The 17,594-nt window shown below is 43.7% G+C and overlaps 1 protein-coding gene and 1 pseudogene across 2 annotated transcripts in view; both read left to right on the top strand.

The window, feature by feature from the left end:
• ABHD12 (abhydrolase domain containing 12, lysophospholipase) overlaps nucleotides 1–17,594 on the top strand; it is a 62,833-nt gene that overhangs the window by 24,048 nt on the left and 21,191 nt on the right. For both annotated transcript variants that reach the window (XM_036417774.2, XM_036417775.2), the window contains exon 2: nucleotides 9,537–9,661. In XM_036417774.2, the coding sequence (XP_036273667.1) occupies nucleotides 9,537–9,661 (125 nt within the window). The remainder of the gene's footprint in view (nucleotides 1–9,536; nucleotides 9,662–17,594) is intronic.
• LOC118707822 lies at nucleotides 10,638–11,860 on the top strand (annotated as a pseudogene).

Genomic DNA, 17,594 nt, shown 5'->3' with positions numbered 1-17,594 from the left:
CCAGGAGGCAGCTGACCAGTAATTCTCTTTCATCATCGATGTTTCTATCTTTCCCTCTCCTTCCTCTCGGAAATCAATAAAAATAAATATTAAAAAAGGAAAGAGAGCCGAAACCAGTTTGGCTCAGTGGACAGAGTGTCGGCCTGTGGACTGAAAGGTCCCAGGTTCAATTCCAGTCAAGGGCATGTACCTTGGTTGCGGGCACATCCCCAGTAGGGTATATGCAGGAGGCAGCTGACTGATATTTCTCACTCTCTATCCCTCTCCCTTCCTCTCTATAAAAAACGAATAAAATATATATATATATTTTTAAAAAGAGAACAAAACTCAATGGAAAATGTGCAAAGGACATGCATAATTCATAGAAAAAAAATACCATAACCCTTTATTATGTGAAAGGGTGCAGTCACACTTATTCATAATTAGAGAAATCCTATTCAAAATATTCCACAATGTCATATCTTACCTATCAGATGGACAGACATCTTTAACAACCACTGCTTCATTAGCGAGGCTTTCAGGGAGTCAGGGGTTTGAAAGAGTGCTTTTTTTTGACCCAAACAGTTTCTATTGTAGGACTATCCTCTGAGTGCTTGCATAGAAAAGATTATATATGGACAGAATGATTCATGATGACACTGATTGCTGAAAACAGTATACTGAGTGTCCAGCGATAGATTGCTTTAATAAACCTGTGATGTATCAATCCAAAGAAATTCTATGCTGGAAAAGGCAATAGGATAAAAATGGAGAAAATGCCTGGATATATTGTTGAAAGAGGAAAATCAAGATGTAAAAGAGTTTACAACATGTAGTATGCCACCTTTTGTACATGTATTTTATACTTACACATGTACATATATTTGCATAATACATGTACAGATAAGTAGCAAATAAAAATGGTTAAATAGGCAAAAAGGGGACAGGGCACATGGAACCAAATTAGCAGTGAAATTATTGTTTTATTTTTAAACTATGTAAACATAGAACCTTTAAAAAGTTATTGGTAGGCTAAAAGCAAAAATGAGCATGTAGACAGAGTATAATTTCATAGTAGGTAGTTAGGATAACACTAGCTGCTTTACCAAATCAGTGCCTATGAGCAGACACATATCTCCTGACTCACATGGCCCCATTTGCTCCCTGCTGGACTGGAAATGTAGACCCAAATGGGCAGCCACTTCCCATCAGCTTTTTCCTCAGGAAGTATAAACGTGGTAGTCTGCTAGCCATCTCTACCACAGAACCTGATTTTAGAAGATAGAGTCAGTATGCCTCTCTGTTTATAAATACATACTACTCTAGTACATTAACTCACAGGAGCTTGTTTACAGTCATGTAATTTGAGGTGATTTTTTAATTTATTTTTTAATCCTTTTTGCAACATGCAAAATTTTCTGCATTTATCTGTTATCAGGCAGGACACAAAGCTATGAAAAGTAACCCCTGGTGAATATTGCAAATATATTCCATTTTCCTGTCACAGAGAGGGCATCTCTGCAGGGCCTTCCTCTCATACGGGGCTGATTGCATTTGTGTGGTCAGTCCTTCAGAGTGAAATTGCTTGGTCACCAGAGAGCAGGTTTCACTGGCAGCAGGAGAGTGTTCACTCATTGTCATTTTGTCAGTATTCTTATTTTTTGCCAATAATCTAGGAGAAGATGGAACTTCATGGTTTAATTTGTATTTCTCCATGTCATCTTAATTAATGCCACATGCTTTGGGAACAGGAAATATTTCAAAATAGTTCTGTAGATATGGAGATAAATTCTGAGTTTGCCTCATTGTGAGTTATTGTTTTGTTCAAATTAAAATGGAAGGGGAATGATTTAGAGACATTTCAGTACAATCTCTGGGTGTCTTAACCCATAGGATTGAATGACTTGATGCTGGGACATTTGGTCTATCCTTTTTACCTGGCCTGTGGGGTTCAACAGGATAGGCTTTTCAGCTCCATTCTCAGTACAAGGAACCCCAGGCCTAGAGATTTTCAAGTATGGGTTTTGAGGTCTTTGAGGTTCATTAGCTCTTTCATAAGGCCCAGGTATTGGTAGTCTCCTAAGTGGGGTGGGTTGATCCTGGGGGTATATGAGAAACGGTCACCAGGGTATAGAAAGGAAATATTGGGACTTCTAATTGTATTCGTATTTAGAAATGAATCAACATGCACATAGAGACAAATTATATATATTCGTTAATAAATATATTGTGGACATGCTCAAATGTTACTGATCAAATATATAATCAAAATGGTTTGGGACTGCCCTGACCAGTTTGGCTCAGTGGATGGAGCATTGACCTGTGGAATGAAGGGTCCCAGGTTCGATTCCGGTCAGGGGCATTTACCTTGGTTGCGGGCATATCCCCAGTGGGGACTGTGCAGGAGGCAGCTGATCGATGTTTCTAATTCTCTATACCCCTCTCTTCCTCTCTGTAAAATAAATAAATAAATAAATAAAAATATCTTAAAAAAAAAAAAAAGTTTGGGACTGCTCTTGGGTTTGGGCAAAACAACATATCTCTGGCCTGGATCAGAGAGGTAGCAGTTGAGGTGACTAGAGGTAGATGGATTTGAAATGTATTTTGGAGACATCATGTGGATTAGAAGTGGAGGTAAGGGCAAGAAGGGTGTGTCAGGAATGACCCCTGGGGATCTGCCTAGGGCCTGGAAAACCCAGAGGAGAAGCAGCAGGCTTAGGTTAGGGAGAGTGTGGAAGATCAAGGATTTGGTTTTGGACAAGTTACTTTTGAGTTGCCTATGAAACTCCAAATGGAGAAGCCAAGTTGATCGCTGGACATAGGGACCTTCAGCCCAGTCCTTTCAGGTCTTAACATTGTTCATCTTACCCGAGGACCCTCCGTTCAGGTAAAGCAATGAGTACAGGTCAGAGTGGAGTAGGTCATGCTGTAGAACCCCCGTCATTGCTGTGTTTCTTGCTCCCTCCACATGCCCTGCAGGGGCTCTGCCCATTGTGATTACTACTTGGGAAGCCAGGCCAGCAGGGACCTCATCTCGTCAGCAGTGGTTACTCCTGAAACATCCACCCAGAAGTGACACAGCTCTGCTCCCTGCTCTTCTGTTTCCTTAGCAACGTGAGTGACTTGGCCCACCTCTAACTTTAAGGGGGAAGAGGGAGGAAACATGCCCTTCTATCATAGGCCCAAAGAAACCAGAGACAACTGGTGAGTGGCACTAACCGGTAGGCTTTTGTAGCAGATGACGGTGGAGCAGTACTAGGGCTAGTGGAGCACACAACTGTGTGCACTAATAATGAAATACACATGGAGCACTAATCACTACGAGACCCTGCCTTTCCTGGGCTTAGGGCACGCTCTGGGAACCTTTGGCAGAAACCACTCAAGCAGAACTTCTGAAAGGTCCTTTAACGTGGCTATGGGTGTCATTGTTCTCAGGACTGAGGGCTGCAGAAGTGAGCTGCCAGGGCTGGGCTCACTCCCCTGAGGAGGCTGGCAGCCCCGTGCCTGCTTGCAGCTTAGCTTCCCTTTTGATACTGCACGTGGCATTACTGGAGTCATGTCTGAAGCATCAAACTGCTTTTAAGCACTAATGTAGTTAAAGAGCGATTGTAATACAAGATACCAGAACAAGAAATTAGAGCTCTCTGGATTGTTTTGCCAAGAAAAAGGGGCCAGTGTCAGTGAGGACTGGACAAAGCCAGGATGTGTGTGCCCCTTTCCCAGCCCCAGAGGCCTTTTTAGTTTAGTTTAATGTTGTCTGCTCCATGTGTGAGACTCTGTGCTAAGCATTTCACTTCATTGCTCATTTACTCTGCACAGTGGCCTTCCAGGTAGATTCCATTACAGAAGAAACAGAGAGTTGGTTTGCCCAGGGATCCGGTCATCTCAGCTCCTTGCTCTCACGCAGAAGCCTAGGTTGAGAGACCTGTGCTGCACACTTCCCCTACCCGGGCTCACTCTAGGAAGTGCAGCACACAGGCCCCAAGTGCGTGAGGGGGGCGCGTATTACCAGATTGCTAACAGAGGAATCATCTACCCAGAAACACTAAGCTGAAAAGCAAATCACTGTCAAATTAGATGTCTGAGGGGGAGCAGCCACCCATTCTGCGCTTTCCTACTCAGCAAGGCCTGCTCCTCATTCTCACCAGTCTTCCGGTAACTCCAACCCTTTTCCCGGGGAGAGTGTGTCTCTCATCTGTAGCACACTTGAGGAATTCTCATGGAGGGGTCATGCAGGCAGAGTTGCGTATGAGGGGTTCTGGTGCTGATGCTGGAGAGGTGGGCAGCAAGGGATGCACTGGCTGAGATCACGCCCCCAGGAAAAGTGAAGGTGTCAGTTCCCAACAGTTTTAAATGCTGGGTGCCAAATGGGGTCATGGGAAGGCCACTGTCTGGAAAGACTCACCGAGTGTTTATTGATATATGCCGATTTAAGGGGATCTGAGGGCTTGTGCCAGCTGCCCCACATAGGGCCCGATGGAAAGTTGAAAGTGAAACCATAGCTGTTTCAGACAGAGACAACCAGCAGGAGCTAGTGTGGTGCCTGACCTTGAGTATCGTTTTCCCCTTTCAGTTTTGCAGATGCCGTTTGACTGAAAGGTTCTAGATTACGCACTTAAGGTATACTTTTCTTTTTCAACTTCAAGCACAGGAACTACATTTATATAAACAAGCTTGTTCACCCAAGTTTTCCTTAATAAAAATTACAATATAAGTTGGATTTCCTATATTAGCTTCTGTTCTCTCAGGAAAGGGGACCCTCTTTATCCGTCAATCAGTGGTTCATATTATTGCCCTAGTTTCACAGCTTAAAGTGGGGAAAAGGAAAATAACGCTCTTTAAACTATAAATGACAACTTTTATTTGGTGAAAGGTAATGAAAGATCTTTGTAAAAATATACCTTTTAAATTCACCCGAATGTTATGCTCTTTTAGCAGGAAATGGTAAAAATAAAAATGAAATGATAATTCTATCCAAGCTCATCCTCATTCTTTTTTTCCGGTATTGCCCTTAAAATTGGGGCTAGGGATCTGTGGTTTAAAAGCTTACTTGTTTTCTACCTGTTAGGTTTTGTCAAGACTAGAATCTCTGCTAGTCTTGACATCCTGCATTAAGTGTTTCTCAGTCTGCAAATGGACAAGATAGAAAACATGTTCACTTGGTAATACCAGTTGGTTCAGTATCATACCCAGAAGATCCAGCTGTGGCTTAGCAGGAATGTGATAGCATTTATTTGAGGGAATTTATTTTGGGACTGTCCAGACCATTATTTTTCCAGTTCCATATACAGAGTCTTTGACAGCTCATACCTCTTAGGAAAAAAAAAAAAGTCCTCTTTGTTCAAGACAATTTAATTATGTTTGTAGGCACAGTTCGAAGTATCTCTTTAGAAGGCACAGAAGGGGAAGAAAAAGATATGAAAGAGAAAGTAAAGTCAGATAAGGGAATGGGAACTTGTGATTGAGGCAGATGTCTAACTGAACTGCCAAAGGGATTCTGAACTCTGGTATTCGAAGAAGATGGAAGGGATGGGCAAAAGCTAAACAGACCAGACAAATTCTTTTTTGTTTTTTATTTTCTAAAATGCAGTCCTGTCTTGCATAGGTTTATGTGGATTCAATAGCTTTTGGCTGCTGGATTTCTGTGGTGGTATTGAGTGTCTTTGGGATCCTGTGTGTCTTTGTGAATGCTATGTCCCAAGAGTGTCCTCCTCTGTATACATTCAGTTCCATGTGGACAGTATGTCTTGTACACAAGCCTCGGCTTTTCATGTAATACATACTCTGTATAATGTATATCAAAGCCTAAGCGACCCCCACAACCGAAACTACCGAACAGACGACCAAACAGGCTGTGTGGGGCGACCAGGCCAGCAGGGGGTTAGTGAGGGATGACCAAACAACTGACCAGGCTGGTGGGGGGCTGGCAGTTGGAGATGACTGGGCAGGCAGTCAGGTGAGCAGTTAGGAGCCAGTGGTCCTGGATTGTGAGAGGGATGTCCAGGGGGTCCTGGATTGGAGAGGGTGCAGGCTGAGCTGAGGGGAGTCTCCCATCTCGACCCCCATGCATGAATTTTGTGCACGAATTTCGTGCACTATGCATATAGTATTTATTATATTAGCCTAGAAGGCATGAGGCCTACCAGTTGATGCTGAAAAGCCAGAATGCTTAAACATACTCTGAGTCATAAATGTGAATGAACTTCAGTGGAAGATGTATTCTGGTACCAGAGCTGAAGTCAGTGGGGGATCCTCCTACTTTGGGCATTGTGAGCCTATAGGTGCTACAGCCTCCTTCCTAGTCCTTCCTGCCCCATGCTCTCGCTCTCTCCAGATCCTCCTGCATGCTCCTCACCTGCTTTCTGGACAGCATGCACCCCTGTGTTTGATCTCTTAACCCTCTTCCCTCTCACCCCCCAGCCTCCCAGCTGTGAACTGACACTGCAAATAGAACAGCCTTTTGGGCCAAACTCTGTGGTGTTCAATTCCAAATGCAATTTTCTATGACATGAAAATAGCATGATTGTGAGGAGGTGACCTGGGGCTAGGCCCTTCTTCAGCTAGGCAGCTCTGCTCTAGTCGTCACTGGTCTGTGCTCCAGCCTGCTCTCATAGATATCATTGGTGAATATGTTCTCCCACGCAGTGGGCTTTATTGATGGTTTCCTTTGCTGTCCAAAAGCTTTTTATTTTGATGTATCGATAGTCCCATTTGTTTATTTTCTCTTTAGCTTCCATTGCTCTAGGAGTAGTATCAGTAAAGACGTTCTTTCAGCATATGTGTGACATTTTACTGCCTGTGGATTCCTCTAGTATTTTCATTGTTTCCCATCTTATGTTTAAATCCTTTATCCATGTTGAGTTTATTTTTGGTATGGTGTAAGTTGGTGATCTAGCTTCATTTTTTTTTTTTTTTGCATGTATCTGTCCAGTTTTCATTTTGTTCCCTTCTGGCCTAGTATGTTTCTGTTGAGAAATCAGTTGATATTCTAATAGGCGATCCCTTGTAAGTAACTTTCTGTCTCTGTCTGGCAGCCTTTAAGATTCTTTGTCGTTAGTGTTCGCCAATTTAATTATGATGTGTCTTGGTGTTGGTCTTTTGGGGTTCAACTTGTTTGGGACTCTATGTGTTTCTTGGACTTGCATAGTTTTTTCTCTTGCTAATATGAGGAAAGTTTTCCATCATTATTTCTTCAAAGAGGTTTTCTATTCCTTGCTTTTCTTCCTCTCCTTCTTGTATCCCTATTATTCGAATGTTGTTTCGTTTTGTGTTGTCCCAAAGCTCCCTTAGGCTCTCCTCTTGCTTTTTAAGTCTTCTTTCCAGTTGCTGCTGTATTTGTGTGTTTTTTCCTACCTTGTTTTCTGATTTGTTGATGTGGTCCTCAGCCTCTTTTAGTCTTCTGTTTAAGCCTTCCAATGTGTTCTTTATTGTAGCTATGTCATTCTTCATATCCTCTTGGTTTCTTTTCATGTTGGTGACATTTTCATTCAGCTCCTTATAGTTCTCATTGAGTTGTGTGTTTTTGTCACCCATCTGTTTAAACATCCTTATAACAAATACTCTGAATTCTTTCTCAGTTAAGCTGTTAGCCTCAAGTTCATTTAACTCCCTTTCTGGTGATTCCTCTTTTTCTTTCTTTTGGGGATTGCTTTTTTGTCTCCCCATGTTTTCCTGTGATGTTTTAATTGTAGATTCAGTTGCTTTGCTACCCAGGTTCTTTCGGGGATGGTGCTACTGGTGTAATGTCTCAATTCTCCTGGGCTTGGTAATCTAGTATAGTTCCCTACTTGAACTATTTGGTTTTTTTTTATGTAGGTCTGCAAGCTTGAGAGGCACAACTGCCATGTCTGGAAGTCAGCATTCGTGGAGGGGAGTATCCCAATTTTTGCTGTCTTACACCCTAAATTGAAATCACGCTTGCCCTGTGGGGACGCATAATGGCACCAAGGAACCGACTGTCAGGGTGATATGGCTCAGGGGTCTTGCACTCTAGAAAGGCGTGGCTGTGTTGCCCAGAGTACTGTAGTTGTGGGGTGGGCAGACTCAGCTTTTGCTGCTGCACCTGTGTGGATAGGCACTTACTCCCAGTGGTGGCTCACAGGAACACCCATGGTAAGTTTGCCAGTAAGGCACACTGAAGCACTCCGAAGGGCCCTGGCAGTGTAACTGTGTAATTGAGGTGCCTAGATTTTTCTTTTGGGCAGTTCCATGGCCTCAGGGAGTATTCCTATTTCATGGTGTTAATTAGGGAGGAAATGGGTGTGGCTATATTGGTTGCCTGAAGACTGGAGGGAGGGGCTATCTCTCAGGAGAAAATGGCGACCAGGGACCAGATGTGACTCAGCACCAGGTGTGCTTCCACCTCTCTTGAACCATCCGCCTCCTACTTTCCTTAGATTCCACAACTCCCTCCCTTCTCCTGCACCTCAGCCATAGGTAAGTGTCTGTGTCTGAGAGGTCCTACGAACTAGGTTCAGTGGAGAAAGACACAGGTTCCAGCACGAGGAGGGACCCCGTCTTTACAAGCTCCTCTCTTGCCAGCACTGCGTGGTTGGGCAGCTAGCCCTTCAGCTGCCTTTGAGCTCAGATCGGTAATCCAGACCCCAAGGTCTAAACTCCACAACCTCCCGCAGTCCCGTGGGCCCTTTTTCTCACAGTCAGACGCTTTGCCTGTGTAGTTTTCCCCTGACCTTCTGGACATAGAGATCCAGCAGATTCTATTGCCCAGATCCATGATTTTACCTTTTTTTCAGGGCATCTCTGCCCTTCCCAGTTGCAAACTTTCTCACCAGCTGCATCTCCTTCACCAATTCGGGCTGGATTCCTCTTGTTTCAGCTGCTCCCTCTCTTTGCCCCGGGACAAGGCTCAGGACACGTCTGCCTATTCCGCCGCCATTTTGTCTCCTCTAGAGACATTTTTGAAAGGGATCAGAACAGCGATAGGATGTCATGAAGCTGGATAGAGATTATAAGAGGATCTTGAGACCCAGGATGACAGTGTGGCATGAAGTGCCTGGAAAAGGGGCCTCCATTGGGTGGTGGCACAGGGATGAAGGCAGAAATGGGAGGACATGCAGTGATGGCCAAGTTTTATTCTCAGCCCTTGCTCCCTCACAGGACCTGGTTAGGCAGAGTCTGTTGATGTATGCACTTTCTACAAGGAGATAATGGGTAACCTGCACCTGTGGCTAGCTTGCATCACAAGGTGATCACAAGGCCCAGATGTAGTCACTGTCTTTTGACATGAAGTTGCAGCCGTGGTCTGATATTAGGTTGGGTTCTTCCTAAAGATCTGATATTTATGCTGTGTTCAGATCCCAGGGCAAGAATAGGAAATCATCGTGACTGTTCAGTTTTCAGGGGAAAAAATTTACAGTAGTTTTCTAAGATCAAATCAAAAGACCTAAAATCATTATTTTAACAAAAATAGGCGGGAAAGTATTCTTGTGGAAAAAGATACTTGTGGATCTCGGTTAGTGATGTCGATAATGCTATTAATAAACTCTAGCAAAATTGTGCCTACTGCCTTTGACCTGTTATTTGCTTTTCTCTCGCAGGCGAAAGGGCATGTGGCTCCAACTGAGGAAGATACTTCTATGTATTTTGGGATTATATATTGCCATTCCATTCCTCATCAGACTATGTCCTGGGATACAGGCCAAATTGATTTTCTTAAATTTTGGTAAGTGCCTTGTGTCTATTTTTTTTTTTTTTTAACCTTAGTAAAATGATAATTTATACATAGGCAAAAGTAGGTTTACAGTTGTTCATATGGAAAATGAGACAATAAATAATACAAGAAAAAACTGTTTCATGTACTCATGACTGTAACCTTACTTTTGCCCCACCCTATATTTATGTATCTACCACCCAGATCAAGAGATAGCATGTTTCTATTACCCAGAAAGTTCCCTTGTGCACCTTCCCTGTTACAGGTAGTAAGGAGTGCATTGCTCTCCAGGGCTAGCATTTGTGTACACAGATGACCATTTTAAAAAAGAATGATTAGGCTTTTTTTTTTTTTTTAATCTTTTTTCACTTAAAAACACCTGACATATTTTGGTTTCTATGAAAGTATATGTTGACTTTATAGGTGTTATAGTCTTCTTGAGTTATCTTGGACTTTGTGTGTTCCAAAGGTGGGGTTTATTTATTTTTTTATTACCTCCTACTCACTCACCCTCCCCCGCCTTCCTTCTGAGATTCTGCACTCTGTTCCATGCTTCTATGTTTCTGGATCCATTCCACTCATCAGTTTATTTTGTTACTTAGATTCCCAGAGGTGTTTGTTGTGTGTGTGTGTGTGTGTGTGTGTGTGTGTGCGTGCCTGCATGTGTGCTATGTATTTACTTTTTTGCAAGTGGGAGGAGAAAGGTGCAGAAGTATCAAACATATGAAATAGAAGTTCTGTGGTTGCTGGGAATAATCCTTTTAAGGAGCACCATTTTTAAAAATAATATTTTTAAAATTAATTTCAGAGAGGAAGGGAGAGGGAAAGATAGAAACACACTGTCCTGATCCATGATGAGAGAGGATCATTGGTCGCTATCTTCTGCACTTTCCCTACTGGGGATCGAGACATCAACTCGGGCATGTCCCCTGACTGGGAATTGAATCATGACTCCTTGGTTCAGAGGTCAACGCTCAAACACTGAGCCATGCTGGCTGGGCAAGGAGCACCATTTTATATCTACAAGATGAGACTAAGAGGACACTTATGTTTGTTGATATTAGAGTTAGAGGATAGAACTTGGTGCTCTGTAAATAGTAGCCTTCAAATTGGGTATGGGTAGCATTTGAACCAGATGAAGTTGTCTCTGTGTATGCTCTTTGGCTGTGTTGGTTTGCAGAGAGTGGACTTAAACCTTATGTGTTTGAGAGCCAGAGACTAGGGCTGAGGATGGTGCCATGGAGGCAGCAGGGGAACAATTAGAGAGGAAGGAGGAAGTATGTGAGGACCAGGGGGAGGTCAGACAGGAGGTGTTGAGATGGTCCATCTATGACTGGCCTGGTCCATGCTAGGAGAGACACACTGGGGTGGGTGTGTCATAGGAATCCAGAACCCCCTTGCTAAGGTAACAGAAGTGCTCCCAGCGCCCCAGGTGTCTGGGTATACAAGTTTGGGGTGTTAAGTCTGTAATAGACTTTCTGACAAAAACTTGGAAGTTGCTGGTTAAAAAGGAATTTGCCCTAGCCGAAACCGGTTTGGCTCAGTGGTAGAGCGTCAGTCTGTGGACTGAAAGGTCCCAGGTTCGATTCCGGTCAAGGGCATGTACCTTGGTTGCGGGCACATCCCTGGTAGGGGGTGTGCAAGAGGCAGCTGGTGGATGTTTCTCTCTCATCGACATTTCTAGCTCTCTATCTCTCTCCCTTTCTCTCTGTGAAAATCAATAAAATATTAAAAAAATAAAAAAAAAATAAAAAGGAATTTGCCCTAAAGAGTAACAACAGTATTTTTATTTGATGTCAAACTAGAACTTTCTTGCTCCCTGACCATCTTGGCAGCCGCTCTTGGTTGGGGCTGTCCAAGATAGAAAGAAAGATAGTAACCACAAAGAAGATGAAAAAGTCACTGGAGTCAATCAGCTCTAGGCTCCTACTTGTTATAAAAGGTGGAAAGTACATGTTGGAATATAAACAGAATCTGAAACTATCAGACAAGGCAAAGTAAAATTGGTCATTTTTGCCAGCAACTGCCTAGCCTTGAGGCAATCTGACCAAGGGTACTGCAGCATGTTGGCTAAGATTGTTGTCCATCACTGCCATGGCAATGATATTGAATTGGGCACAGGGTGTGGGAGATGCTGCAGGTGTGCACACTGGCGGCTGTTCATGCAGGGATTCTGATATCAGTAGAAGTATGCCAGAACAGACTGGTGAAATGAAAATCATACAAAAATTTTTTTCTAATAAAATTAGCCAGAATGTGTTTAAAAACATTTTTTTTTAATTGTAAAGTAATGAAGTATACTAAGAGGCATTTGACTTTTCTAACAGAAACATAGCTCAACTTCTGGGAATTTATCATCTCTAAGTTTTTATCACTTGTGAGAAGCTCAAATTTAAAAGGAACTAACAGTATACTAAAAAGGGAGTTTGGATTTTTTTTTTTTTTTAAAGAGTCCACAGCCTGTCCAGCACAGAAGAATTAGAATTTATATATATAAAAACAAAGCTACAGGGCTGCAGATTTCCTGATGGCAGACCTTAGAGTTGACCTTGCACGGTTTTCCATCTTTGCTGGTCTGCAGGTGCCTTGGGCTGGTGTCTTAGTGGCAGTGGGAACGTGTGGCATGCTGCTCTGCGAGTCCTACAGCAAATATTTGAATTGAATTGATTACTTCAGATCAGTTATTTGGGCAACTTTAGACACAGCTCACAGATTTTGCTGATTTGGTTTCCTAATGAAATTGCAGGATGGCCAAAACCGGTTTGGCTCACCGGTTTGGCTCAGTGGATAGAGCGTCGGTCTGCGGACTGAAGGGTCCCAGGTTCGGTTCCAGTCAAGGGCATGTACCTTGGTTGCGGGCACATCCCCAGTGGCGGGTGTGCAAGAGGCAGCTGATCGATGTTTCTCTCTCATCGATGTTTCTTTTTTTTTTTTTTTTTAATATATTTTATTGATATTTTACAGAGAGAAGGAAGGGAGAGAGAGAGAGAGCTAGAAACGTCGATGAGAGAGAAACATCGACCAGCTGCCTCTTGCACACCCCCCACCGGGGATGTGCCCGCAACCAATGTACATGCCCTTGACCGGAATCGAACCTGGGACCTTTCAGTCAGCAGACCGACGCTCTACCACTGAGCCAAACCGGTTTCAGCTCTCATCGATATTTCTAACTCTCTTATCTCTCTTCCTTCCTTTCTGTAACAAATCAATAAAATATATTAAGAACGAACAAACGAACGAAAGAAAGAAATTGCAGGATGTTCCTCAGGAACAGAACTTTGCCAGCCCCAATGGCACAGGAGAGGAGGCTTGGGCCACACTGGTGGCTTTAAAGGAGATTTTTGGTTAGTTGTCTGTGCCCCCTTCCCCTCAGAGAAGGGGCGTCTCTAACACAGCCCTGTAGTGACTTGGCGGCTTCACTTCACGCTGCTGGGATAGTACTTCCATTCTTGTCCCTTCAAAATGTGAGTCACGAGCCTGTGGATTTCCATTTAGATATCAAAAGAAATGTAACAATCTTTTAGGCCTCAAAATACAATTAAAGAATATATATTTAAGTTCACAGTAAATCTATTTGAAGCCAAATTTGTAAATCAGATAAATACACTTTAGAAGAAGGTTAGCACTTATGATTTAAGGCATTATTCTTACTTTAAAGAAATTTTCACAGGCCAAAAAATGCATGATCATTCTAAAAGATTAACTGAAAATGCCTTATTCAACAACGAAGAAAGTGAAAATCACTCTGAGGAAATTGTTAACATTGTCATTTATTTCCTGCTGGTCTCTTGTCTATCTTAACACATAAACATAAATGTATGTGTTTCTCGATACTCACAGCAGTTCTCTTGCCCTTAAATCTACAGCTGTCTCCTGGCGAAAAGAAGTGTTTTGGTTTAAAGGCCTGCACAGGAACTGCTCCTCTCTGCACATTGCTTTGGCCTTTTTTGGAAATAGGTTAGATATATGAAGTATGTATTTGTTTGTTGTTATTGTTTTTTTTGTTTATCCTCATCTGAGGATATTTTTTTCATTGATTTTTAGAGAGAGTGGAAGGGATGGAGGGAGAGGGAGAGAGAGAGAGACATCCATGTGAGAGAGACACATCGATTGGTTGTGGATCCTCCTCCTTTCCCGCACCGCCCCCCCCCCCCCCCCCCCCCCCGCTCCAACCGGGACCAGGATCAAACCTGCAACCCTGATACCTGCCCCTAGGGAATTGAACCTAAGACCCTCTGTTACATGGGCTGACACTCTTAACTACTGAACCACACTGGCCAGGGTGAAATATGTATTTGTTTTTGAAGCCAGTTCACTTCAGTGATTACCGAGACAAGAGTGTTTAAGCCTCCTTTTTGCTTCCCTGTAGCAGTCCCTGTTAACCTCCGATAGCTTTCTTTTCTGTTCTTTTTGCTTATGGCAGCCCCTACAGCCTGCATCATGGAGTTGTAATTTGATAAATCCTAGAGTCCTCTTAACCCTCCCTTGTTGGCTCTACATGTCATCCAGTGTTGCAGGGTTGCTCCTTGCTCAGTAACTGGGATCAGCTATAGCCCCAATATTTAAAATCTTCAGGCCGTCAAAAATGTTCTTGCAGGTAAATAGTTTCAGCTTCTCACCCTATCAAATATTCTCCAGATTAGTTTAAAAAAAGGAAGACAGAGTAGGTTTTTTTCTCCTTCATTCATACGTTGATTCACTGATGATTCATAGAGAACCATTGTGCAGGATCCTTTCTAAATCATGTTCGTTGACAATTGTGGCTGCTGGTAAATGGTGGCTATGCCCAGAGAGTAGACAATGCAAAACGGGAAGGAAGAAAAGCCAGAGACCTGGGTCCCAGTGGCTGGATGTGCCTTGGGTCCTGTATATGGGTTCCTGGGCCCTGCAGTCAGCCTCTGTGTGAGGTGGAGTTTGTAACTCCCATTGGACTGCCTTGTCTGCAGGCCGTGTGCTCTGACCCTGCTCCACCCCTGTATGTAATGTAATGCACGGGCCTACAGGGAGGGCTTCAGCCAGCATCTCAGAGTCAGTGGGCCCAAGGTATATGGTCGCATGGGAGGTCAGTGGGCCCCGGCCTGTTACTAGTCTGTTACTGTGTTCTCACCCAGACTAGCCTAGGTCTCCTGTACCTCTCAGCCCCATTCCTTTGCTTTGTGGCATTTCTGCTCACTTAGACCAGTAGTGGCAAGGTAGTTCCTCTGGCCACTGCTCTAGGGTTGTCTGACCCCCAGGAGTGGCCAGAGGCCCCATTAGCTGGAGGGGAGATGCATGGACAGCATCTGCTGGACTTGGGGCATTACTACCTCCTTTTTCATGGTTGTTTCTAAAACACAAAAGTGAACTGGAAGACGAGCTTCGTGGAATAAGCCTATTCTGGAGTAGAATCTGATTCCTCCGTTCCTAACTTTCTGGGGTTTGGAGGCTTTGGAGATTAGCTGCTAATCTCCGTAAATACTTTTCAGGAGGCGGTCCTCTGAGCTCTGGAGTAGCTATACGTAGCTTGGCTGCCTCTCTCTGGACACAGAACCAGTCAAGGCTCGGAAACTGAGCCAGCAGAAGTCAGGTGCCCTCAGCCCTTGATGGCACCCACTTTCTGTTTGGCACTGGGACTGGGGTATGTAATTCTGGTCTTAGGAGCAGAATTGACTGAATAGCTTGGATGTAGGGTTGACAGTGGGCACTATGTATGGATATTCAGAGTTTCATTGAGGAAGTTATTGTATTTCGCTTCATACTTGTTAGATGAGGAGCTGTCATATCTGGCTGCAGCCTTCAGATTCCACAGCATGGAGCAGTCACAGAATCAGGACTGCAGGAGTAGGTGTCTGTATCTGAAACAGTGTGAGAAACAGAAGTTCTTCTCCGGCCCTCCTCCGAGTCCCATTGCCAGAGTAAAATCTGAACTCCATGGCATGGCTGCATTTGTTCCCAGGTTGTGAAATAAGTACCACACACTGGTGGGCAGACTTAAAACAACAGAAATTTACTCCCTCCCAGTTCTGGAGGCTGGAAGTCTGAAAGCAAGGTGTTGACAGTGCCATGCTCCCTGAGACGGGGTGGAGTCCTTCCTTGCTTCTTCCTAGCATCTGGTGTTGGCCAGCGATCCGTGGTGTTCCTTGTTTGTGTCTGCACCACTCTAGTCTCAGTCTCCAGTGTCATATGGCTACCTTCTCCCTGTGTCTTTACATTGTCTTTTTCTGTCCTGCTCTCACTGTGTGTCTCAGTTATCCCTTTTGACAAGGACAGCAGTTATATTGGATGGGAATCTAGCTAACAAGCTCGGTTATTCTGTGAAGACCCTATTTCCAAATAAGGCCACATTCTGAGCACTTTTTCGTATCCTTTTGGGTGGGGTGCACAAGCCAATTCATAACAGGGCACTTGGGGTCAGAGAGGATTAGGACCAGTTTACCTTTCTCACTTCCTGTCTGATTAGTCAAGAGTGTGGGTCATGGAGTCGGGCAGCCCAGGTGCTGCAAATCCTAGTTCTGTCCCGTGTGAGCTGGTGACTTAACCAGAGCTATGAAACACCAGTAATACCAGCCTATCAGGATGGTGTACAGGTTATAAGAAGTGCTGTGGTGAGGGCATGAACATCACAGTGCTGGCACCATAAAAGCACAAGGAAATATTATGCCACCTCCTTTGGTTGCCATTTTTCTCTTGAGAGAAAACGTAATGTTTTTTAAAAAAATGTATCCTGCTTCTTAAGGAAGAGATGGGTTAAGAAGCTGGAGGTAATGAAAAGCAGTCCTGGTGGGAGAATTTGTCTCCTGCATAGTCTGAAATGTTCGCTCAGGGAATTTCTGAGGAAAGAGCATGTGTGTATCCCCACATCCTCAGGAGTTGGATACTTTATTTCTTCAGCAAATGTGTACTGAGCTGCAGGGACATTTCAGGAAGTGAGAGCCAGATGTGCAGATTATGTGGTGGGAGAGCATTCAGGCAAAGGGGACGGCAAGTTGCAAAGGCTCAGGAGCAGGAGGCTGATGTGTGCAGCTCAGTAAGGGGACAAGGGGGCAGATGAGCACACTTGGCTTTTATATCACGAAGATGCATGAGGTTACTTAATGAAACTGCTCGCTTCACCAAAGAAAACTAACAGTGTTTGCAGCTTCCTTACAGAAGGTGAGATCAGCTAGAAGTCAGGACAATACTGCTATTGTTACTACCCCCTTTAGGAGGTGCCATTTTATAAAGTGAATAAATATCACTTCAGTGTTTTGGGCTTTTTAAGTATTTAATTTTTTCATTGAATATTCCTTCATATGTGTTCACCACAAGCAATAAAAGTACAGTGATATAGTCCATCTGGTTTGGCTCAGTGGATAGAGCGTTGGCCTGCGGACTGAAGGGTCCCAGGTTCGATTCTGGTCGAGGGCATGTACGTACCTTGATTGTGGGCACATCCCTGGTAGGGGGTGTGCAGGAGGCAGCTGATCGATGTTTCTCTCTCATTGATGTTTCTAACTCTATCCCTCTCCCTTCCTTTCTGTAAAAAAATAATAAAATATATATTTTTTAAAAGTACAGTGATATGTAAGGGGAAAATTAAGCAACACACACACACACACACACACACACACACACACACACTTTGTTAACAGACTGGCATGTGTATTTCTGTCTTACTAGCCACTCATGGGTGGTGTTGATGTTGTTAGCTTCTTTTCACAATAGTGATGTGGATTATGCAGCACACCCTGTGTTCTTACTGCTTTTTCCTTGCTCTTCTCACCTGTAATTCTCATCAGTGGATCTGATCAATCTGTAATGGCCCCAGGATTTTTAAAAAATATATATTTTTATTGATTTTTTACAGAGAGGAAGGAAGAGAGATAGAGAGTTAGAAACATCAATCAGCTGCCTCCTGCACACCTCCCACTGGGGATGTGCCCGCAACCAAGGTACATGTCCTTGACCGGAATCGAACCTGGGACCT

The sequence above is a fragment of the Pipistrellus kuhlii genome, unplaced genomic scaffold (assembly GCF_014108245.1).
Source record: "Pipistrellus kuhlii isolate mPipKuh1 unplaced genomic scaffold, mPipKuh1.p scaffold_m20_p_6, whole genome shotgun sequence".
Taxonomy (NCBI): Eukaryota; Metazoa; Chordata; class Mammalia; order Chiroptera; family Vespertilionidae; genus Pipistrellus; species Pipistrellus kuhlii.
The sequence above is the reverse complement of the archived record's forward strand: the minus strand, read 5'-3'. Positions and strand labels throughout refer to the sequence as shown.